This window comes from Macrotis lagotis, chromosome 4 (genome assembly GCF_037893015.1).
Source record: "Macrotis lagotis isolate mMagLag1 chromosome 4, bilby.v1.9.chrom.fasta, whole genome shotgun sequence".
In the NCBI taxonomy this organism is placed as follows: Eukaryota; Metazoa; Chordata; class Mammalia; order Peramelemorphia; family Peramelidae; genus Macrotis; species Macrotis lagotis.
In genome coordinates, this window is record NC_133661.1 from 176,187,536 (window position 1) to 176,206,444 (window position 18,909).

Sequence of the window (18,909 nt, forward strand, 5' to 3'; positions counted from 1 at the left end):
CTACCATTTAATCAGTCTCTCATGTTTGAAAATCTTTTTGTTATTTTTTTCCTCAGTCCTTATTCTCCTTAGCCTTTCTATAAATTTCTAAATTGTTATTGATCTCATCTTTTGGATCTTTCTTTCCTTACTTGATGGTTCTAATACTGCTTTCTGCTATTTCTCTAACTACCTGTGAGTAGTTGTGTGCCCTCTTGGTGTCCTTCAACTGTTTTTTCATACTTCCATTGCCCTCTGAGTAGAATGGATTATTTTTAAAACCCTGTCCTTTCTCCTCCCTCTATACTTTAACTTTTAGCTATCTCATTCAAAGCCTTAATACTCTATTTTTCATGCAATTTACTACCAATGTCATTCTTCTACTTAAAACCTTTAATGACTTCTTGTTGCTTATAAGATAAAATTCTACTCTTCAATTTGGAATTTAATACCTTTAAAATCTGACATCAGCCTTTCTTTCCAAACATTTCTCTCTCTTTCCTTTCATGCAATCTATACTATAGCCAAAATTCACTTCAACAAATATAAAGTGCCTACTATATACACAAGGAACTGTCCTTGGTCCTGGAGCTGCAAAGATTAAAAATGATATAATTCTTCTCCTATTGGAAGCATACAATACACATGCAACTAAATAAAAGGGCAATTTGAGGAAGGGAGGACTCTAACAAAGTAGAGGTATATAGATGTAAAGCAGGAAAGCTTCAAAGAAGAGGTTGTTCCACAAAAACTGATCTTTGAAGGCAGATAAGTATTCTGAAAAATAGATTGGAAGGGATGTATTTCAGACATTTAGAATAGCTGAAATGAATGCAGAGAGATGAGAGATAGAATGTAGAGTTCAGAGAATATTAGCAGTATATCTCAGAATATAGACTTCATGAAAGGTAGCAATGTGTATTAAAGCTGGAAAGAGAGGTTGCAGTTAGATTAAGGTGGTACTTAAATCTCAAGTTTAAGAGCTTTATTTTCTCCAAAAGGCAAAAGGGAGCCAGCCAACTACTAAATTAGACCTGTGTCTTAGGAATATTTGGGTGATTTAGAACTCAAAAAGTACAGAGATGATTTGAAAAAAAGTAAGATAAAATATTGAAAATGCTAAGATAATTAAGAAGAATGATAGTGATGATAAGATTGGGGGAAGAACATTAATTAATCTCATCTTTTAGATTCTCCTTTCTTTGATAGTTGTAATACTGCTTTCTGCTATCTCTCTATTTGTTGGTAGTTGTGTGACTCTCTTGATTTTCTTCAGCTGTTTGCCAAATTAATAGGACAAGTCAATAGCAGTAATTGTAAAACCTAATATAACTTTTATTTTATGCATAATATTATAAGAAAAAGAATAATGACAAGTTTTCTAATCTATCATATTGTAACAATAGTTTAAATGCCAATTTATTACAGGAATTTTGTTTTTCTTATTGTTTTCCCAATAGTAATGGGGTCAGGAATGAGACAAAGTAGATTTTTGTTACTTGATAGAAATTTAAGCTTACCTTTAAAATATAGTAGTCTAATAATTACAGAGGTAAAGAGAAACAAATAATCCCTTAAAAATAAGTGTTCAGAAAAACTGGGTGACTTCTTAAAAACTACAAGTGATATAAGAGAAGAATTACTTAGAGTAGGAAAAATCATGAGTAAAATATTGAAAATAGTTCATTATCTTTTTTGTTAAGCTATGGAAGATTTTCCCAGTTTCCATCTTTCTTATAATTTTATCTGCCTTGGATGTGTATTGCAAAAATTTTTACATTGTGTAATCAAAATCACCCATTTTATTTCCTGTGATTCTCGGTCTCTTTTTTGGCTATGAATACTTCCCCTTTGAAAAGATCTGACAGCTAATTTTTCCCTGCTCCACTAATACTTATGATGTCACTTTTGTATCTAAATCATATCTCCATTTTGAATTTATCTTAGTATGCAATGTAAGATGTTGGTAATATGTTTTCATTTTACTGGATCACCTTTTTAAGGCTCTAGGGTTCATTTTTGAGGGAAAGAATGAATTAACATATTATAGGCTGACCACATTGTAATTGTAAATGTAGCTGCATTGTTTCTGGGGATCTGATCTGATTGGTAATGTATCTAAACCCAAATCAAAATAAGTCATTTATATAATAGACTTCTGATGTTTGCTAAAATACTTGTTATATTACAATACAGATATTGATGAGTGCGCCACTATTCCTGGAATCTGCGATGGGGGTGAATGTTCAAACACTGTCAGCAGTTACTTTTGCAAATGCCCCCCAGGATTTTATACCTCTCCTGATGGAACCAGATGTATAGGTAGGTGAAATAAAAATGGAATACATTGTTGATAGAGTTCTGTAATGAAAATTTGCTAAGTAGATGATATTTGCTTCCACATTGAGCCATTTTTGAGCATGTGTATTCAATAGAACACATAATACTACCACTATATCCTCTCCAATTAGGGCAAAATTTTAAAGATTGATATTTGAATACCTACAATCTCCTGAATTAGCCACAGCTTAAATAGCTCAGAGTGATGGATTCTGGCTGGTTACAGAGATGCCTTCAGGAATATTTTGAGGATAGGATTCAGTCCTCCCATCTGTCTATGCTCTTGATCTTAAGCATTTCAACAATCTGACTTACTCTTCTACCTAACATAGATCTTCTCCAATCAAGTAGGTTTACTTACCATGACTAGAGCATGTCAGATGATTATTCTTCACTTGGAAGCCTTTAGAATACTCCAAATCTCAAATTGCATAAGAGCTTTCCCTCTCCTGAACCCTTATAGTACTGCTAATCCATATCACAAATGTATCATACCATCTGTACCATATCTTAGAATGTTTTATATTAAAATTAATTTTAATGTTCATATACTTTATATTTTTGACTGTTTAAGGTACTCTTGTAAGCCAGTGATTTAGCTTATGCTTTTGCTCATCTAAATGCATCTCTAATTAGTAGAATTTAGGGCAATATAACAAAATGAATTAAAATAATTAAAATTACAAGGAGAGAAAATATTTTTGAGTGTGTCAGGATTACATAAGCAAGCCAGTACTGCCTGGAAATCTTCCACTTTGCTCAGCTTCCTTAATTTATTTCTGGTTATTATTCCTTCTTCTACTTATAAAACCACAGATTCTCTCAAAATTTAACTTTTTTTGACAATTTCCACCACTATTCATGGATATAAGTGAGCATTATTGGTTGTAAATGTTGGTCATTTATTAGTCAAATGCTTTAAGTCTGGGACTGCTTATATACACAAACATGATTTATTGCTCTGCCAACCTTCAGTTGCAAAATTTTGATCCAAGTCCCTGAACTCTAAATTTAATAAGTGAGCCATCAGGTTAAAAACATACATGTCAACACAGACACAATTCCCAGTTTTCCAAACATAGGTGGATATTGGCCAGCTGATTGAATTTAGCACCGGGTGATGTAGCCATAGCCTGAAATTCTATTTGTAACCTGAAAGTAGACCACATTATAAATTATAAGTACATATTTTATAGTATGGTCAAGTGTTTACATTAGGTTATGATCATCACACTTATTTGCACCCAGGACATCACTCTAGGTTTGAATATATCTCTCCAATCACAGTAACCTTTGGTTTTAAATCAAGACATTTTCTGAGTACTGAACATCAAGTATTATATGGTTTCATGCATTTGCAAATTTATCATTTCTTGAAAGGTTCTACAGATACTGTTTCTTAATCCTCTTTGTGAGGAGCTCCACAAAGCTAACAGTTTCCGGTTCCATTGAATCCATTCGTCCTGGAACTTACTACATTAAACATCCTCTGCCCCTTAGTTGTGAGTTCAATCTGACTAGAGGTACAGGAACTTGAACCACAAAAAAAATTAGAAAGCAATACCTGCCAGTGGTTTAAAAATATTTTTTAAAAATAATTTCTTGCCTTTTAAAACTTGCCCAAAACTTTGTTTTATTTTTAAACATTTTAAGATTTCTTGATGTTAGTGATTTAAGCATCTCTAAATTAATTTTGTTTCCTACTTAACAGCTGAATTGAAGGATGATGTGTAAAGAGTTTCTGGTCAAGTTTTAGCTATGTTGCTTATAGTTATCATTCACTGTTTGCTTTGCTGACTTCCTCATTAAATGTACCCATAAAGTTTTCTAGAGAGATATATGCACAAGAACTAAAATTTCCAATCATTGCCATTTTATTTCTTTAATATTTTTCCCAATTTCAAAGTACATATCACATTGTCTTTATCTTGTTGAATCAAGTGGAAGAAGCAAATTTGCTTTTTTTAACTTCTTTGGACTCAGGACATATGAAAGCTTTCTTTTCCTTTCACTTCTTAATTTTCCTAATAGTTAGGAAACCAATCCTTTAAAATAAATTGTCTGACAATTCATAGCTCCTCTAAGTCATGAACATGTTTCCCATAAATTCTATTAACCTTCCTTCCATACAGTGATTATTAACATCTGCAAAAAAAATCTCCCTATTGGTTTATTAGATATTAATCCATTTGTTGAAATATTTTTGGTGTGTTTGTAGTTATACAGCCTAAAATAAATGTTACCCTTTTTATGCAACTTGAAAAATAATTAAAGATGGGAATAAATTATTCACTCCAAAGTAATCTTTATTTGATGGAAGAATTTTCCCTGGATTCCTTTAGCTAATAAGATATTTAATATTTAAAATAATACTTAGTTTATAAAAATTGGATTTTACCTCAACTTTTTAGAAAAGTATATGTATCCCTTATGATTTTTCTCTCAACATTTTGAATTTTGATCACTCTATAGCATGGAAACAATGTAAAGACTATCAGACTGCCTTCTGTGGCGGGGGGAGACAAGATTGGGGGAAATTGTAAAATTCAATAAAAATAAAAGCAATTTAAAAATAAGTAAAAATAAAAAGCAAAAAAAGTATATGTATTCTTGTAGTTAAGTATCTATGTAGACATCTGGCAAATAAATGGAGATAGTAACTACTGGGTTTCTCAAGTTTATCAGAGTATTTCTATTTTGTCATATATTATTTTTCTGACAGCACCAACTTGTATTGTTGTATGTCATATATTGTCATGATGGTCAGATAGGATGGCTTGCCAGGATGCTTCAAAGAGAAAGCTTTCTTGCCAAGAAACAATTCCTCCAAGAAATGGCATAACCTATACTAGTATTTGGTATCCTGAATAGTTTAATCTGTGAATTTTACTTAGCTCCTTTTAAAACCTAATGGTAATTGGGGTAGCTAGGTGGCACAGTGGATAAAGCACTGGCCCTGGAGTCAGGAGTCCCTGAATTCAAATGCAGTCTCAGACACTTAATAATTACCTAGCTGTGTGGCCTTGGGCAAGCCACTTAACCCCATTTGCCTTGCAAAAACCTAAAAAAAAAACCCTAATGGTAAGCCATTAGGTATATATTAAAAGATATATATTGATAAATAAACATTTAATTTAGGCATGGACTTAAGGAAACAAAACTTCTCTCCCATGCTTTGCTTGTCCTTATGATAACCTCAGTAAAATTTCAAAAAAAGACAAAATGTCTAATTATTTCAGGTTGTTTTAAAGTATATCTTAAGAAATATTGATAAATAAACATTTAATTTAGGTTCAGATTTTTTTTAAAACCAACCTTCTCCCCATCCTTGTTTACCCTTAAGTCTGATGTAATGATAGCTTGAGGGACGGGGGAAGACTTAGAAAATATCTAATCATTTCAAGTTGTTTTGAAATAGATTTTATGAAATATTAGTAAAAAAATAATTTAGGAGGGCAGCTAGGTGGTGCAGTGGATAGAACACTGACCCTGGAATCAGGAGGACCTGAGTTCAAATTTGACCTCAGACACTTAACAATTGCCTAGCTGTGTGACCTTGGGCAAATCACTTAACCCCACTGTCTTAAATAAAATTTTAAAAAATTAAAAAAAAAGAAATAATTTAGGTGTGTCTTTTTAAAACCAACCTTCTCCCTGCCCCCATCCCCTGCTTACCCATAAATCTGTTTGTTAGACTTAAGGGAAAAAAACAAAAAGAATTTGAAAAAAAGTCTTTTCATTGCAGGTTGTCGTAAAAATGAATCTTATATATTGTATGAACTATTTGTATAAAGTTGCTTGAATTAGTTTGATTCCAAGGGCAGTGCATTATTCAATTTAATTCAATAAACATTAAATATTTAGGTTCTATTTAATTGATATTTAGGCTCAATATGTCAAAATAATTACAAAAATCCTTGTTTAAATAACTGAAAAATTGACAAGTAATTGTGAAATAATTATATATTAATATATGACAACATCAATATACATGAATATATAAGATTTTGCTATTCTCTCATCCTGTTTTCAATTGTTCTTTCCTACAACTAGTTCAAGTAAATCTATTAAGCAGTTGCACTATTTGCATTAGGGCCCATTTCCAATGGGTTAACACTAATTGTATAATTAATATAAACTTGCATTTATACAGTGAATTGTGGGAGTACTTCATTCATTCATTATTCACCCCAACTTGCCTCAGGCCTTCTGTGCAGGAACAGAGGGAGGGAAAGGTTGTTACTTGCATCTTGCACATACTCAGTGCAAACAGAGGGGGAGAGGAGAGAGGAGTGTGTTGCACATGCTCAGTGGAAGCAGAGGGAGGTTGAGGAATGGGCACATGTACAGCTCAAGGTGGTGCCTTTTCCCCTGAGTTGTCTTAGTAAACCTCATGAACTGTGTCCCATTCAAGGGTGCCCATTTCTATGTTTCATGTGAATGATCTCTGTGCACTTCTCTGCCCTCACAGATGTTCGCCAAGGATTCTGTTATGCATCCCTGGCCAATGGGCGCTGCAACAACCAGCTTCCCCAGCACCTCAGCAAGGCCCAGTGCTGCTGTGAAGTGGGCCGCTGCTGGGCTTCAGGGCCTGCCACGGCCCCCGAGATGTGCCCCATCCGGGCCACAGGTATGGCTGTCTGCTCTAAGCCCTTAAAAAAAAGTAGAAAGAAGGACCTTGTTTGGCAAGGAAATAAAACATCTGTTCTAATTTGTTCTGGGATCCAGGAAAGGGGTCCAACACTAAAGAATGTGGATGTTGTCATTAATTCTATTTTAGATAATTAATCTATGTCTCAGAATCCTCCTATGGAGGAGGTCTAAGTTTGTCTTTCATTTTTATTGATTTTTGTTAGCTTTACTTTTCTCCCAAAAATTTTCAAAACGTCAGTATGGTGAAACTTCTCAGGAATATTTGAGGATTACCAAGTCAGACTCTGAGAATGGGATATATCCTTCTTTTACTCTTTTATTCAATAGTGGGCAGATCTTTTTAGTAGCATCCAATGAGAGGGAAAGTCAAGAAACTGGAAGAAATTCAGAAAAGACCATTTTGAAAGGTTAGCATTTGGTGAATGAAAAAAGAGTGGATTTATAAGGGTTTTTAAACCTTAAATAGAAAAAAGGGTACTTTAATATTAATCTTAAAGATTATGAATGAGTATCCTATAGAGGTAGACTATTAGTTATTCTTTATTTCTGCTGAGAAAAGAGCATATCAAATTGAGCCTAAATTTGACAAAAGAGATTATTGAAGGACAGAATGGCTGTATTTGAGAACAGGTTACTAAGGGAGCCATTAAAACAATTTCTATAAATCTATAAAAATAAGATTATTTTGTCATATACCAATGGTTGATTTGCCCCTGAAGGCAAAGGGGATCATATGTGTGCTTTCTGGGCAATCTGCCCTATCAATGTTTTGGCTGCAATGCAGGTATTGGTTCAACTTCTCTTCTAGGATGAAAATATTCCATTCATCACAATCTAATCCCTCTTCCAATACCCTTTCTAACCCTGATTTTTCTCAAATTCTATATCAAACTTTTTTTTAAATGACAATGCTTTCTACCTCCTAAACTTTATTGAGATTTAGTCTTTTCTAACTGAAACCAGTCCTCTCAGTTTCCTCCAATTGTGGGCACTCTCCCTTCTGCTCATCTGATTCAGAGGACAAAAGAGGTTAACCTAGTTATTCCATTGTCCTCAGTGCCACTTCTTGTTCAGCACTGTTCTTCTAGCATCACCAGCATCTCTTTTTGAAAGCCACCCAATTTATCCTTATATTATGTTGTTGTCTTCAGAATATGCTCTTTCCTTTCTCAGTTACTTCAGCATCCAGTTAGCATTTTTTCTTTTCAGTGACTTCACCATCCCAGTTGATTCCTTTTCTAACATACCGGGTTTAACTATTAAATTTTGATTTTTTTATTACTATCTGAAAGTCCTTCTGGTGGTAACTCCAACCTCTTTTCCACTCCATATTATGATGACATGTGATGATATTTGACCTTCATTCTCAAAGAAGACATTAGGCGAGGTGATGCCTTGACAAGCACATGAGTTGGATTTTCACCAACCTCACTTCAGCCTCTAGATCCATCTAGATCCAGTGGCCAGATATAAATCAGGATGACTGGAGATGGCCCTGAATGTGAGGCAATCAAGGTTAAGTGACTTGCCCAAGGTCATATAGCTCTTGTCAAATGTCTGAGTTTGAATTCAAACTCCTGTCCTCCTGACTCTAAGGCCACTGCTGTATCCACTGTGTCACCTTAACTGCACTCCATATTAATCATTCACTGGCATAAACTTAGACTTAGTTTTGCTTTAAAATTACTCTTCCTCAAAGATCTTAGATTCTTAGCTTTCTGACTTTTACTTATTTCCACATTTCTTTCCCTTCATACTCATTGAATCTCCTCTTTGTATTTACTGTGGATCTTTCCTGTTATTAAAATTTAGCAGTCATTATCTGGGTTTATGATGCCAGGACAAGCAAGCAAATTGGATTTGAGTGAGGAGATCCTGTGCTAAGTCACCAGCCTCACTTTCTCTTTTGGAGCCATCTGGGGTTGAATGGCCAGATATGAATCATGATGACTGGAGATGGCCCTGGATGCGAAGCAACCAGGGTGAAGTGACTTGCTCAAAGTAATTGTCTAAGATTAGCTCAGCGCTGGTGCTCTATCCACTGTACTACCTAGCTGCCCTATCTGAGTATAGTCATCTTCTTACTCAGGATTGGATCCCAAGGTCAACTTCAGAGATGATTTTGCTATTGTCATGGAAACCCAGCACTCCTTAATTCTTTTAGTCTACCACCTTGCTGATCCTTAGCACTGAGCCACCACTACTATCTCCTTTATCTATTATTGCTCTTTTCTTTCACTACTATAAAGTAGTTTGAAGTTTCCCCATCTACTTCCTCACCCAATTAAAGTCTAGTTTCTTTACCAAGACAGCACTGAAACTGCTTTTAAAAAGCATACCATGACCTTATGAACCAAAGGTCTTTTTTAAAATTTTATTTTATTCTGAACATAATAAATCAAACATTTCTATAGTACTGTAGAATAGAAAAAAAGATGATTGTACTTGAAACTGTAAATCTATAATGCACAACTTTATATTCCTTCTAAATAAATAATACCAAAGGACTTTTCTAAGTATTCATTTTTCTGAATTATTTGACTCTATCACCTTTCTGTAACATATAATCCTAAATTGATAACTGTGTCATTGCATTCTGTTTTTCTTCTGACCTTTTCCTCCATTCAATCTTTGTCTTCTTCCCTGGCTTCTCTTCTTTTTCTCATATTTTAAATATAGATTTATTCCAAATTCTGTTCCTCATTCTGTTATTTTACTCCATCTATTCTCACAGTTAGAGCTACTATCTCTATTTGTGCAAATTCCCAAATCTATATCTCTTGCTCATTCCGATATTCCATACCTGCATTTCCAAAGTCTTGAAAGACTTCCTCACCTGGAGGTTAAACAGCATCTCAGAGTCATTGTGTTTCTAAGACCAAAGTCAAGATCTTCACACCTAAACCAGTCTTTTATCTTGTTATCTGTGTTTTTTAAAATTTTTTTGTTTTTATTTAAGGCAATGGGGTTAAGTGACTTGCCCAAGGTCACACAGCTAGGCAATTACTAAGTGTCTGAGGCCAGATTTGAACACAGGTACTCCTGACTCCAGGACCAGTGCTTTATCCACTATGGCACTTGGCTGCCCTGATATCTGTGTTTTTAATGATGCTTCTATCATAATTTTCTTAGTAATCCAGACTTGAAATTTCAGTCATCTTTAAAACTTTCTTCTTTTGTCCCCACTTTATTCAATCAAATCTTTTTATTACTACTTCTGCCTTTATCACTCACATTCATTCTCTCTATTCTGTTCCAACTATGCCTTCCCTCCTAGTACAGGATTGAATATTACCTCCTGTCCAGATTATAGCTACCTTCTACTTAATCTCCCTACCTTTCTGTCTTTTCCCTCCTCAAATCTAGTCTGTACCCTATTGTCAGGTTAATTTTCCTAAAGTAAAACTCTGATCACAATTTTCCTTTTGTTTAAAATCCTTTATTAGAGGCCCTGTTCCTTGTCTTGGCATTCAGAATTTTCCTTAATCTGGCTTTATCCTATCTTTTTAGATCTATAACTCAATCATTCACAAGCACTTATTATATACTTATTATGTGTTAGGCAATAAATTGTACTCTGGAGATATAAACACTAAGAATGAAACAATCCTAACTCTTTAAGAGTTTGAATTTTCTCATTGTTTGTACTCCTCTTTTCATATGCTTTTCTTTCTGCCTAGCATGCTATCCTTCTCTACTTTCCATCTATTGGAATCCAACTCATCCATTAAGGTCTTATTCAGAAGTCATCTCAATCATGAAGAATGTCCTGATTACTGAAATTAGAAATGTTCTCTTCTGAATTTCTAAAGTTCTTTGTACAGCTCTTAGAGTATTTATCTCATGCTGCCTTGTCACAGAACAAGTCTGCCTCAATAACCTTATAGTTGGAAGGGATTTCATAGGCCATTGTCTAATCCATATCTGAATAGAATCCCCTCTTCAGCATTCCTATCATCCAGTCTTTGCTTGAAGCCCTATAATATAGAGGAGCCAATTATCTTTTGAGAAACCTTTTTATCTTTTGATTGTTCAAATCTTAGGAAGTTTTACTTGTTCAAGCCTAAATAATTCCTTTTTTCAATTTCCTCTGTTACTAGTTCTGCCCTCTGTAAGGTGAAATAGAATATTTCTATTCAAGTACTTGAATACACTTATCATATATTTTCCCCTCATCTTCAGTTTCTTCATCAGTTTTTCACATGACATAATCTTAAAGCTTTTCAGTTTCCTGGTTGCACTCCTCTGGATGCTTTCTAGTTTATAAATAGTTTTCCTAAAAGTGGTGTCTAGAATTAAGTTTAATACTCTAGATGTGGTCTAATCATCATAGAATACAACTTCTAAACAGTTCCTCTCTAGATCTAGACTTTTAATTTAACAGAAGATTTCATTAGCTTTTTTGTTGTTTCAATATAATATGGTTGTCTACATTGAATTTGTAGTCCACTTTACATTTCTTTTTATTAAATTTCATTTTTTAATAATTTGCCTTGATGTTCTAACAAGTCAGGACTCTCTTGACTTCCAGTTTTGTCATCTTTGGGAATTGTACCTTGCAGCAAATTTTTTTAAAGTTTTTGCAAGGGAATGGGGTTAAGTGACTTGCCCAAGGTCACAGAGCTAGGTAATTAGTAAGTGTCTGAGGCTGGATTTGAACTCAGGACCTCCTAACTCCAGGATCGGTGCTCTGTTCACCATGCCACCTAGCTGCCCCCTCCTTGTAGCAAATTTAGTGTTTGTACCATTTCTACTTATATTCAAATCATTGATAAAAATCTCCATAATATACCTTCTTCTAAGTTGATATTGAACAATCATATCTCCTGCTAAATGATAACTTTGTTGAAGGCAGGATCTACTTTAAAACATTTTTTTAAATTCCCCTCAGTTTGTAGCACAGTACTTTGAACATAACAGGAACTCAAGTTGATATTTGTTGAGTTATTTATGACCTCTCAAAGTCTCTTCTACCTTTATGATTCTGGAATTGAAGATGATACTTAGTTTATCCTCATGTAGTTTATGTCCAGTAAAATGAATCTAGAGCAAGGAATTTTAAGATAACAAATGAATATGATGTTAGAAGCATCTCTGTTTGTAACAATACCATGTAGTTGATTCAGAATAAAAATTTTATTTGTAGCCATCCACTGTACTGCTTACAGATTTTTAATTCTTTATTGCAAGTTGCATACATACATGTGACTATTAAAGTTTCTGTTTATTACTGAGAATCATATATGGGAATTAAAGGAGTCACAAAAAACATTTAATGTATTTCAACATCTAGGATGTCATATGTGTTGCCAAATTCTTTTTATGCCTAAAAGTTTGGCCCAAGAGTTAATTAGTTACATATAGAAACCACTTTAGTCCTTCAGCACACTGAGGTACTTTTTTTAAGAAAAAATAATTTAGGGAATTTGTACTTTGGAAATCACTGTTTTATAAGTTCCAGTCTTATATTGCCAGGATATGGCTTAATCACTGTTTTATAATACAGCAAAATTAACTTAGAAATTATAAATATTTAAGTTCAAGGACTATTCCCTTTAATTTAGGAAAAAACTGATATCTTATTGTCTGATCTTGTTATCTCTTATACTTTATGTTTCTTCTTTAAGGATATGATTTCTCTCTCATCACACTCAATTTGGATCAATGAACAGCATGGAAACAATGTAAAGACTGACAAATTGCTTTCTGTGGTGGGTGGGGGTGGGAAGTAAGATTGGGGGAAAAATTGTAAAACTCAAAATAAGTAAAATCTTTAATTAAAAATAAAATAAAACAAAGGTTAAAAAAGAAATTATAAATATTAATATGGTGTTTAAAAGTAGTTTCATAACTAAAGTGGAGAAAATCAATGCAATATTCTGGAAGATCAGGAAACATGAGAAACAGATAGTTTTGAGTCTGCTGAAATCCTGTCAGTACACCTCTCAGAACTTTAGAATTTCTGGGGTATGATAATGATGGAGGAAGAAGATTTCAGTGAATCAGCATCTAGGAAAACTTTTGGGAGCAGGTGGAAAGTGCTCCAGAAATGATGTGCTTTACCTTAACAAAAATGGCATTGAGACTGCTTACAATAAACATTTAAAAGGTTGAAAAAGATGTGTAGAATTATTGTGAGACAACAATGAATAGGAGAAGCAGAGATTCAGCCTGACACAAGTTCTACTAGAATAATTGGGTAGAATTTAATAATGTACCCCAAATAACTTTATAATGAAGTACTCTCTTCATTAACTCAGATGGTCAGTAGAGGGAAATAACAAAAGAAGGAATGTTTCCTCTTCATTACTTTTATAGAAATGACAGATGCATTTTTTTAAAATGGGAGAAAAATATCAAATGATAGAATTGTCATTTTACAAATTTGTGGGGAAGAGGATAACTTGTAGGACAGGATGCTGCCAGGTCATATTTAGGAGAGTATTAAAATCAAATGCAAGCACAGTATGAATACACTATGTTGTAATGTAAAGAGCATTTGACTTTGGTTTAAGACCTTGCTCCAGTATTTGCTAGCTGTGTAATCATAGGCAAGTCATGTCATTGAATTTGTTTCCTAATCTACAAAACTGGGATTATAATACCTCACAGAGTTGATAGTAACTGAAAGAGACTTTAAAGACATTTAAAGGTCAAACCCCTTCATTCAACATATCAATAATCTTGGGACTAGAAAATTTAAGTGACTTCTCAACGTCACTTAGATAGTAGTAGAAGTAGAGTTCAAATCTGGGTCCTTGTACTCCATCCAGATCCAACACTTTCCACTGTGCCTCATTGAAAAAGAAGCTTTTGCAAACCTTAAATTGCCATATAAATGTGGGTTACTATTTTCTTAACCAGGCAACATAAAGTACTATAGAATCCCCCTGGGAAGAAATTCCAGATATAAAATAAAACTGCTAATAGGGCTTCATACTACAGACCACCTGACCTGGATAATAAAACGGGCCTGGGAACAGTTAAATGAGATTGGAAAAGCTGCCAAATTAGACCAGGTAGTAATAAAGGGGGACAACATAAGAACATCATAATTATCTACCCATAAATTGGCAGGATTCCCTATGGAGATGTAACTAGGAAGGTTTTTGAATGACAAATGACTGCTTCTTAGAAGAAGTCAAATTAGAGTCCACAAGGAAAGGAAATAACTTGGGTTTGTTTCTGAGTAGTGGACAGGAACTGGTGTAGGAAGTATCTGTGGGTGAACCACTATGTGGTAGTGATTATAGTGTGATTAAATACAAAATCCTGGCAAGAGAGGAAAAACCAACAGAAATCCACCACATGGTTCCTCAGTTATAAGAGAGGGAACTATGACAAAATGTGGGCATTATTTAGGGAGAAAATGGGAAGGAATAGATTTTAAAAAAAAACACCCAAAGTGAATAACCCACAGGGAGTCTGGAAACTATTTAAAAACACCTTTTGGAAGCCCAATAAAAACATGTGCCAGGAATTCAAAGTACCAGGTGCCCCAAGGAAAACCCTGCATAGCTAATTTGTAGACTGCTTGCTTTAATAGAATAGGTAAGCTTGTGGGGTAAGTCAGGTGCAAGCAAGAAATTAGATAAGCCAAAAAAAAGACCTTCGAGGAACTGCAAAACTCATGATGACATGCTTTTTGAAGTCCTCAGAGGCAGGATGTAAATTGGAGAATTAGTGAGATTGCTTTATCATCATGATGCAAAAGGTTAGTGAAGGTGTCCACTCCCAAGTTATCTTTTGAAGTCATATGAGTCTACATGAGAGGGAGATGATGTGGTACAATGGGAAAAATAAGTTGAATTCGAAGTTAAAGGAACTGGATTAAGTCCACATTGCCACTGACTTTCCTGATGTATGTTTGTTTTATTTTTGTCCTTTGTTCTCAAAGAACATAAAGATGTCTTATGGGGGGGGGGTGATGCCATGACAAGCACATCAATTGGATTTTAATGAGGGAATACTGTGCTAAGACACATTCTTCTCACATTCTTCTCTAGAGCTTTCTGGGTCCAGTGGCCAGATATAATCAGGATTACTGGAGATAGTCCTGGATATGAGACTATAAGGGTTAAATGACTTGCCCAAGGTCACACAGTTAAGTGTCAAGTATCTGAAGGCCAGACTCGCACTTTTGTCCTCCTGACTCCAAGGCCAGTACTCTATCCACTGTGCCATCTAGCTGCAAAATGAAGAATGTCAGAACTCCAAGAGCCCTTCTGACCTTATTGATACAGTAATGACTTTATGATCTTAAGTGCTCAACATGTTCTAGAACTATTAATTTATAAGATGTAAGATAATCACAAGTACTAATTAGCACCATAAGAGTTTTGTGCTACCTCAAAGATAAAAATATGAAGCTGTGGACCAAAATGTGAACTCTCATCATAATTAGTCTCTATTGCAGAATTCCTATTTTTAAGAAGAGGAGGATATCTCAATCTGCAGACATCAGTTATAGATTTGAAGAATATCTAGTAAGCATTTAGTATAGCATTTTTCAGTGTACAGGGAAATCCCTTCTCATTCTGCATCATCTACTAAGCTAGAAAAGGTATAGAGACCCATTACAGGGATCAAACAGAAATCTGCTGGGGGAGAGGGGTTTAATGACTCATAATCTAAGAATGATTTTAGCATTTTAAAATACAATTATTTTAAAATGTAAAATCCATTCTTAACGTTCTAGCTAGTTGAGTCTTAGACTAGAGTGTTGGACTAATTTATTTTTTTCCCAACTGACCCTTTGATTTCTTTTGTATAGACATCTTCCATTGAAGAAACTTTAACATTTCAGCTAGGCATCCTTTCAACAAAGTGTAGTCTTAAAGAATTGCCTAGAACACCAACAGGATAGATGATTTGCCCACAGTCACAAAATCAGTGTGTCAAAGGCAAAACTTGAACCTAGCTTTCTATGCACTATACCTTGCCACCTTTAATCTAATCTGAAGCATGGAAGATGAAATTCAGTAAGAAATTCAGTAATAAATTAGGGCTGATACATTGTGACAGAAATGATGTTAGTAATTGATTGGTGGTATAAGGAAAGTATCTTAATTTTTGGTTTTCTGTTTTTTCCCTGATATTTCTAAATATTCTTATAGTGAATTTTGACATGTATAGGTAAATGGCCGTATATTTTAGGGTGTGATTATAGAGATATACTCTAATTCCACATACAGTCTGGGAAATTTGTTTTTGTCAGTTTATCATTATACGAATGGCAAAGTTCACCACCCCACCCAATCATAATCCTTTCAACTCTAATATGTGTCTAATATCATTGCTTTCAGTTTTCTTCCAGTACCTCAGAATTTTTGTATCCTCATCCATTTCCTCTCCCTTTCTTCTTTGAAGAAGCTCTCCTTCCCATCTTTGTCAGTGATGCCATCCTCTTCTGCCCTCTTTCAGGTCCTTGGTCCTTAGTTATCCTATTTCTTTCTTGCATCATCAGACTCCTCTTTTACATCTCCTCTTCTACAAATATGTTCGTTTATCCCTTTGGAGGTAGCTTTTTTTTTTCATTTTCTTAGGAAATATCTAGAAAGAGAAATATGCATCTGCTTTCTCCACTATCTTATGTTTTACTCATTCTTGAAACTTTAACTTCCACTGACTAAAACAGTTTTTTCAAAGGTCACTTATGATCCCTAAATATCCAAATACACAAATCTTTATATTCCTTGATTTCTTTTAAATATTTGCTATTATTCACCACCACCTTCTTCTTGGAATTCTTTTCTTCTTTAGCTTTGGGGATACTAATGTCCTAGTCATTTTCTTCTCTCTCTCTCTCTCTCTCTCTCTCTCTCTCTCTCTCTCTCTCTCTCTCTCTCCCCCCTCAGCTTTTCTTTCTTTTCCTAACCTCTTCATATGGCCATATCCCAAGACTTGACTCTCCTTTACTCTCATTTATCTTGGCTTCAACTTTTCCCTTTATAGAACTTCCAATCTGTATTATTAGCTAGTACTTTTCTCCTAGTGTATTAGTGATATTAGTATTAGGCATATCTAACAGCCTACTGAATAGATCTTCATCTGCATGAATTGCTGGTATATCAACATGCCTCCAAAATTAAATTCAAGACCCGTTTTTTCAAACCAACTTCTTATGACTTTCAGTCTATTGGACTACTATTTTCCAAGTTACCTAAACTTTAAAACCATTCTTTTTCCTGCTATTTTGCCTTCTCCCATATACAGTTGTCTCCTCAGTCATTAATTATGTGCCTCTATAGTATCTCTAATATTTAGCCATTCTCTTTCATTCTGTCATTACCATAATTCAAGTCATTATTTATTGCCTAGACTATCATATTAGCCTCTGGGAGGATGAGACTACTTCCCACTCACCTTCCTTCATTCTGACCCATAGTCTCAAGAACTTAATTTTTCTAATGCAGAATCCTTACTATGTCCCTTCTATTAAGAAAGTTTTTTTGTTGCCTATAAATTGTCTTTAAACTTGACATTCAAGGCTCTCCTCAGTCTTTTATCTCTCTAGCTTTATCTCATGCTATTCCTCTTTGTGTATCTTGTGCTTCAGTGAAGTTTGACTGCCTACTGCTCCCTGAACACAATTGTAATTCATGCTTTCTCTTATGGCATTCCCTCTACCTAGATTTCTCCCCCTCTACTGCCTCTTCTTTAAGGTCCAGTTCAAATGTCACCTGGAAAATAAAGCTCTTCCTAAGTTCCTTCCCATCTGGAAGTAGTATTTCCCTCCATTGCACTCTCATAATGTCTGAACTATAGCCTCTTTTATAGGATAGTTATAAGATAGTGTACATGCCTTATCTTCCATACTAAGCTGTAAATTTCTTAAAGACATTAATGCCTGCCTTACTCTCACTTGTATTCCTTTCATGACTAACATTTCTTTGAATGTCATAGACATGCAACAAATTTTTCTTTTAATGAAATTGAAACCTGCAAATTATTAACATATAATATTGAGTTTATTTTTCCTCATAGCTTAAATTTAACCTTGGTATTTTTTTCCAGAGGAGTTCCACAGGCTTTGCAGCATTCCTGGACTAGTTCCTGGAAGACCTGATATTCCTTTGCCTCCTGGTGTCTTCCCTCCTGGTGGCCCAGTTCCTCCTGTTATTCCTCTGCAACCTGGTATCTATCCACCAATCCCTAGACCACAGCTTCCAGAGCCTTATCCATCTCGGGAACCACCACGTAAGAATCAAATTAGCATCGGATTATTTTTCTTATATTGTACTGGGTTCTTAATACCTATTTGTGCATCTAATTTTTGCTTTGTTTATATTCAAGTTTAGCAAGGGAACTTGAAATTAGCATCTTGACAACTTGTCCATTAAATGGAGAGAGTTAAGACATTCTTAGGGTGCACATCTTGTATAGAGAAGACATTAGAGGTGTAAAATCAGTCTTTATACCAAGCAAGTTTAATATGCTTGACTCCCAACTCTATCTGCCTGAAAATTGTAATATGTTACCACTTTTGGTATGGCAGCCTAAGGAGTGGAGAGCAATGTTCCACCATTTGTGTGTGTCCCACAGGGCAGAAATGACTTTGGAAGGCAAGAGTGGGAGCATTAAAGATCTTCCACTTAGTTCTTTATATTCTCAACAGATCTGATCTATTGATGTGACTAATATACAGGAAATAGTAACTTTTGAGGATTTAACTACTTATATACTTTTGGTTATTTAACATACATACAGGAAATAATGTTTATGCTTATCATTGTTTTGCCAAACTCTAACCTCCATCATAACATTTTTTGTAGGGGTGTTGCCAGTCAATATCACTGACTATTGCCAGTTGTATCGAGGTCTCTGCCTCAATGGGCACTGTATTCCCACTCCTGGGAGCTATCGCTGTGAGTGCAACAAAGGATTCCAGCTGGACATTCGTGGAGAGTGCATCGGTATGTGATTTGGGACAGTTTC

General features: G+C 34.7%; 1 protein-coding gene across 1 annotated transcript in view; it reads left to right on the forward strand.

Moving 5' to 3' along the window:
• Positions 1–18,909, forward strand: part of FBN1 (fibrillin 1) — a 306,997-nt gene that overhangs the window by 152,452 nt on the left and 135,636 nt on the right. Inside the window, exons 8-11 of the mRNA XM_074234744.1 lie at positions 2,176–2,301; positions 6,791–6,949; positions 17,989–18,171; positions 18,747–18,887. Of these exons, the coding sequence (XP_074090845.1) occupies positions 2,176–2,301; positions 6,791–6,949; positions 17,989–18,171; positions 18,747–18,887 (609 nt within the window). The remainder of the gene's footprint in view (positions 1–2,175; positions 2,302–6,790; positions 6,950–17,988; positions 18,172–18,746; positions 18,888–18,909) is intronic.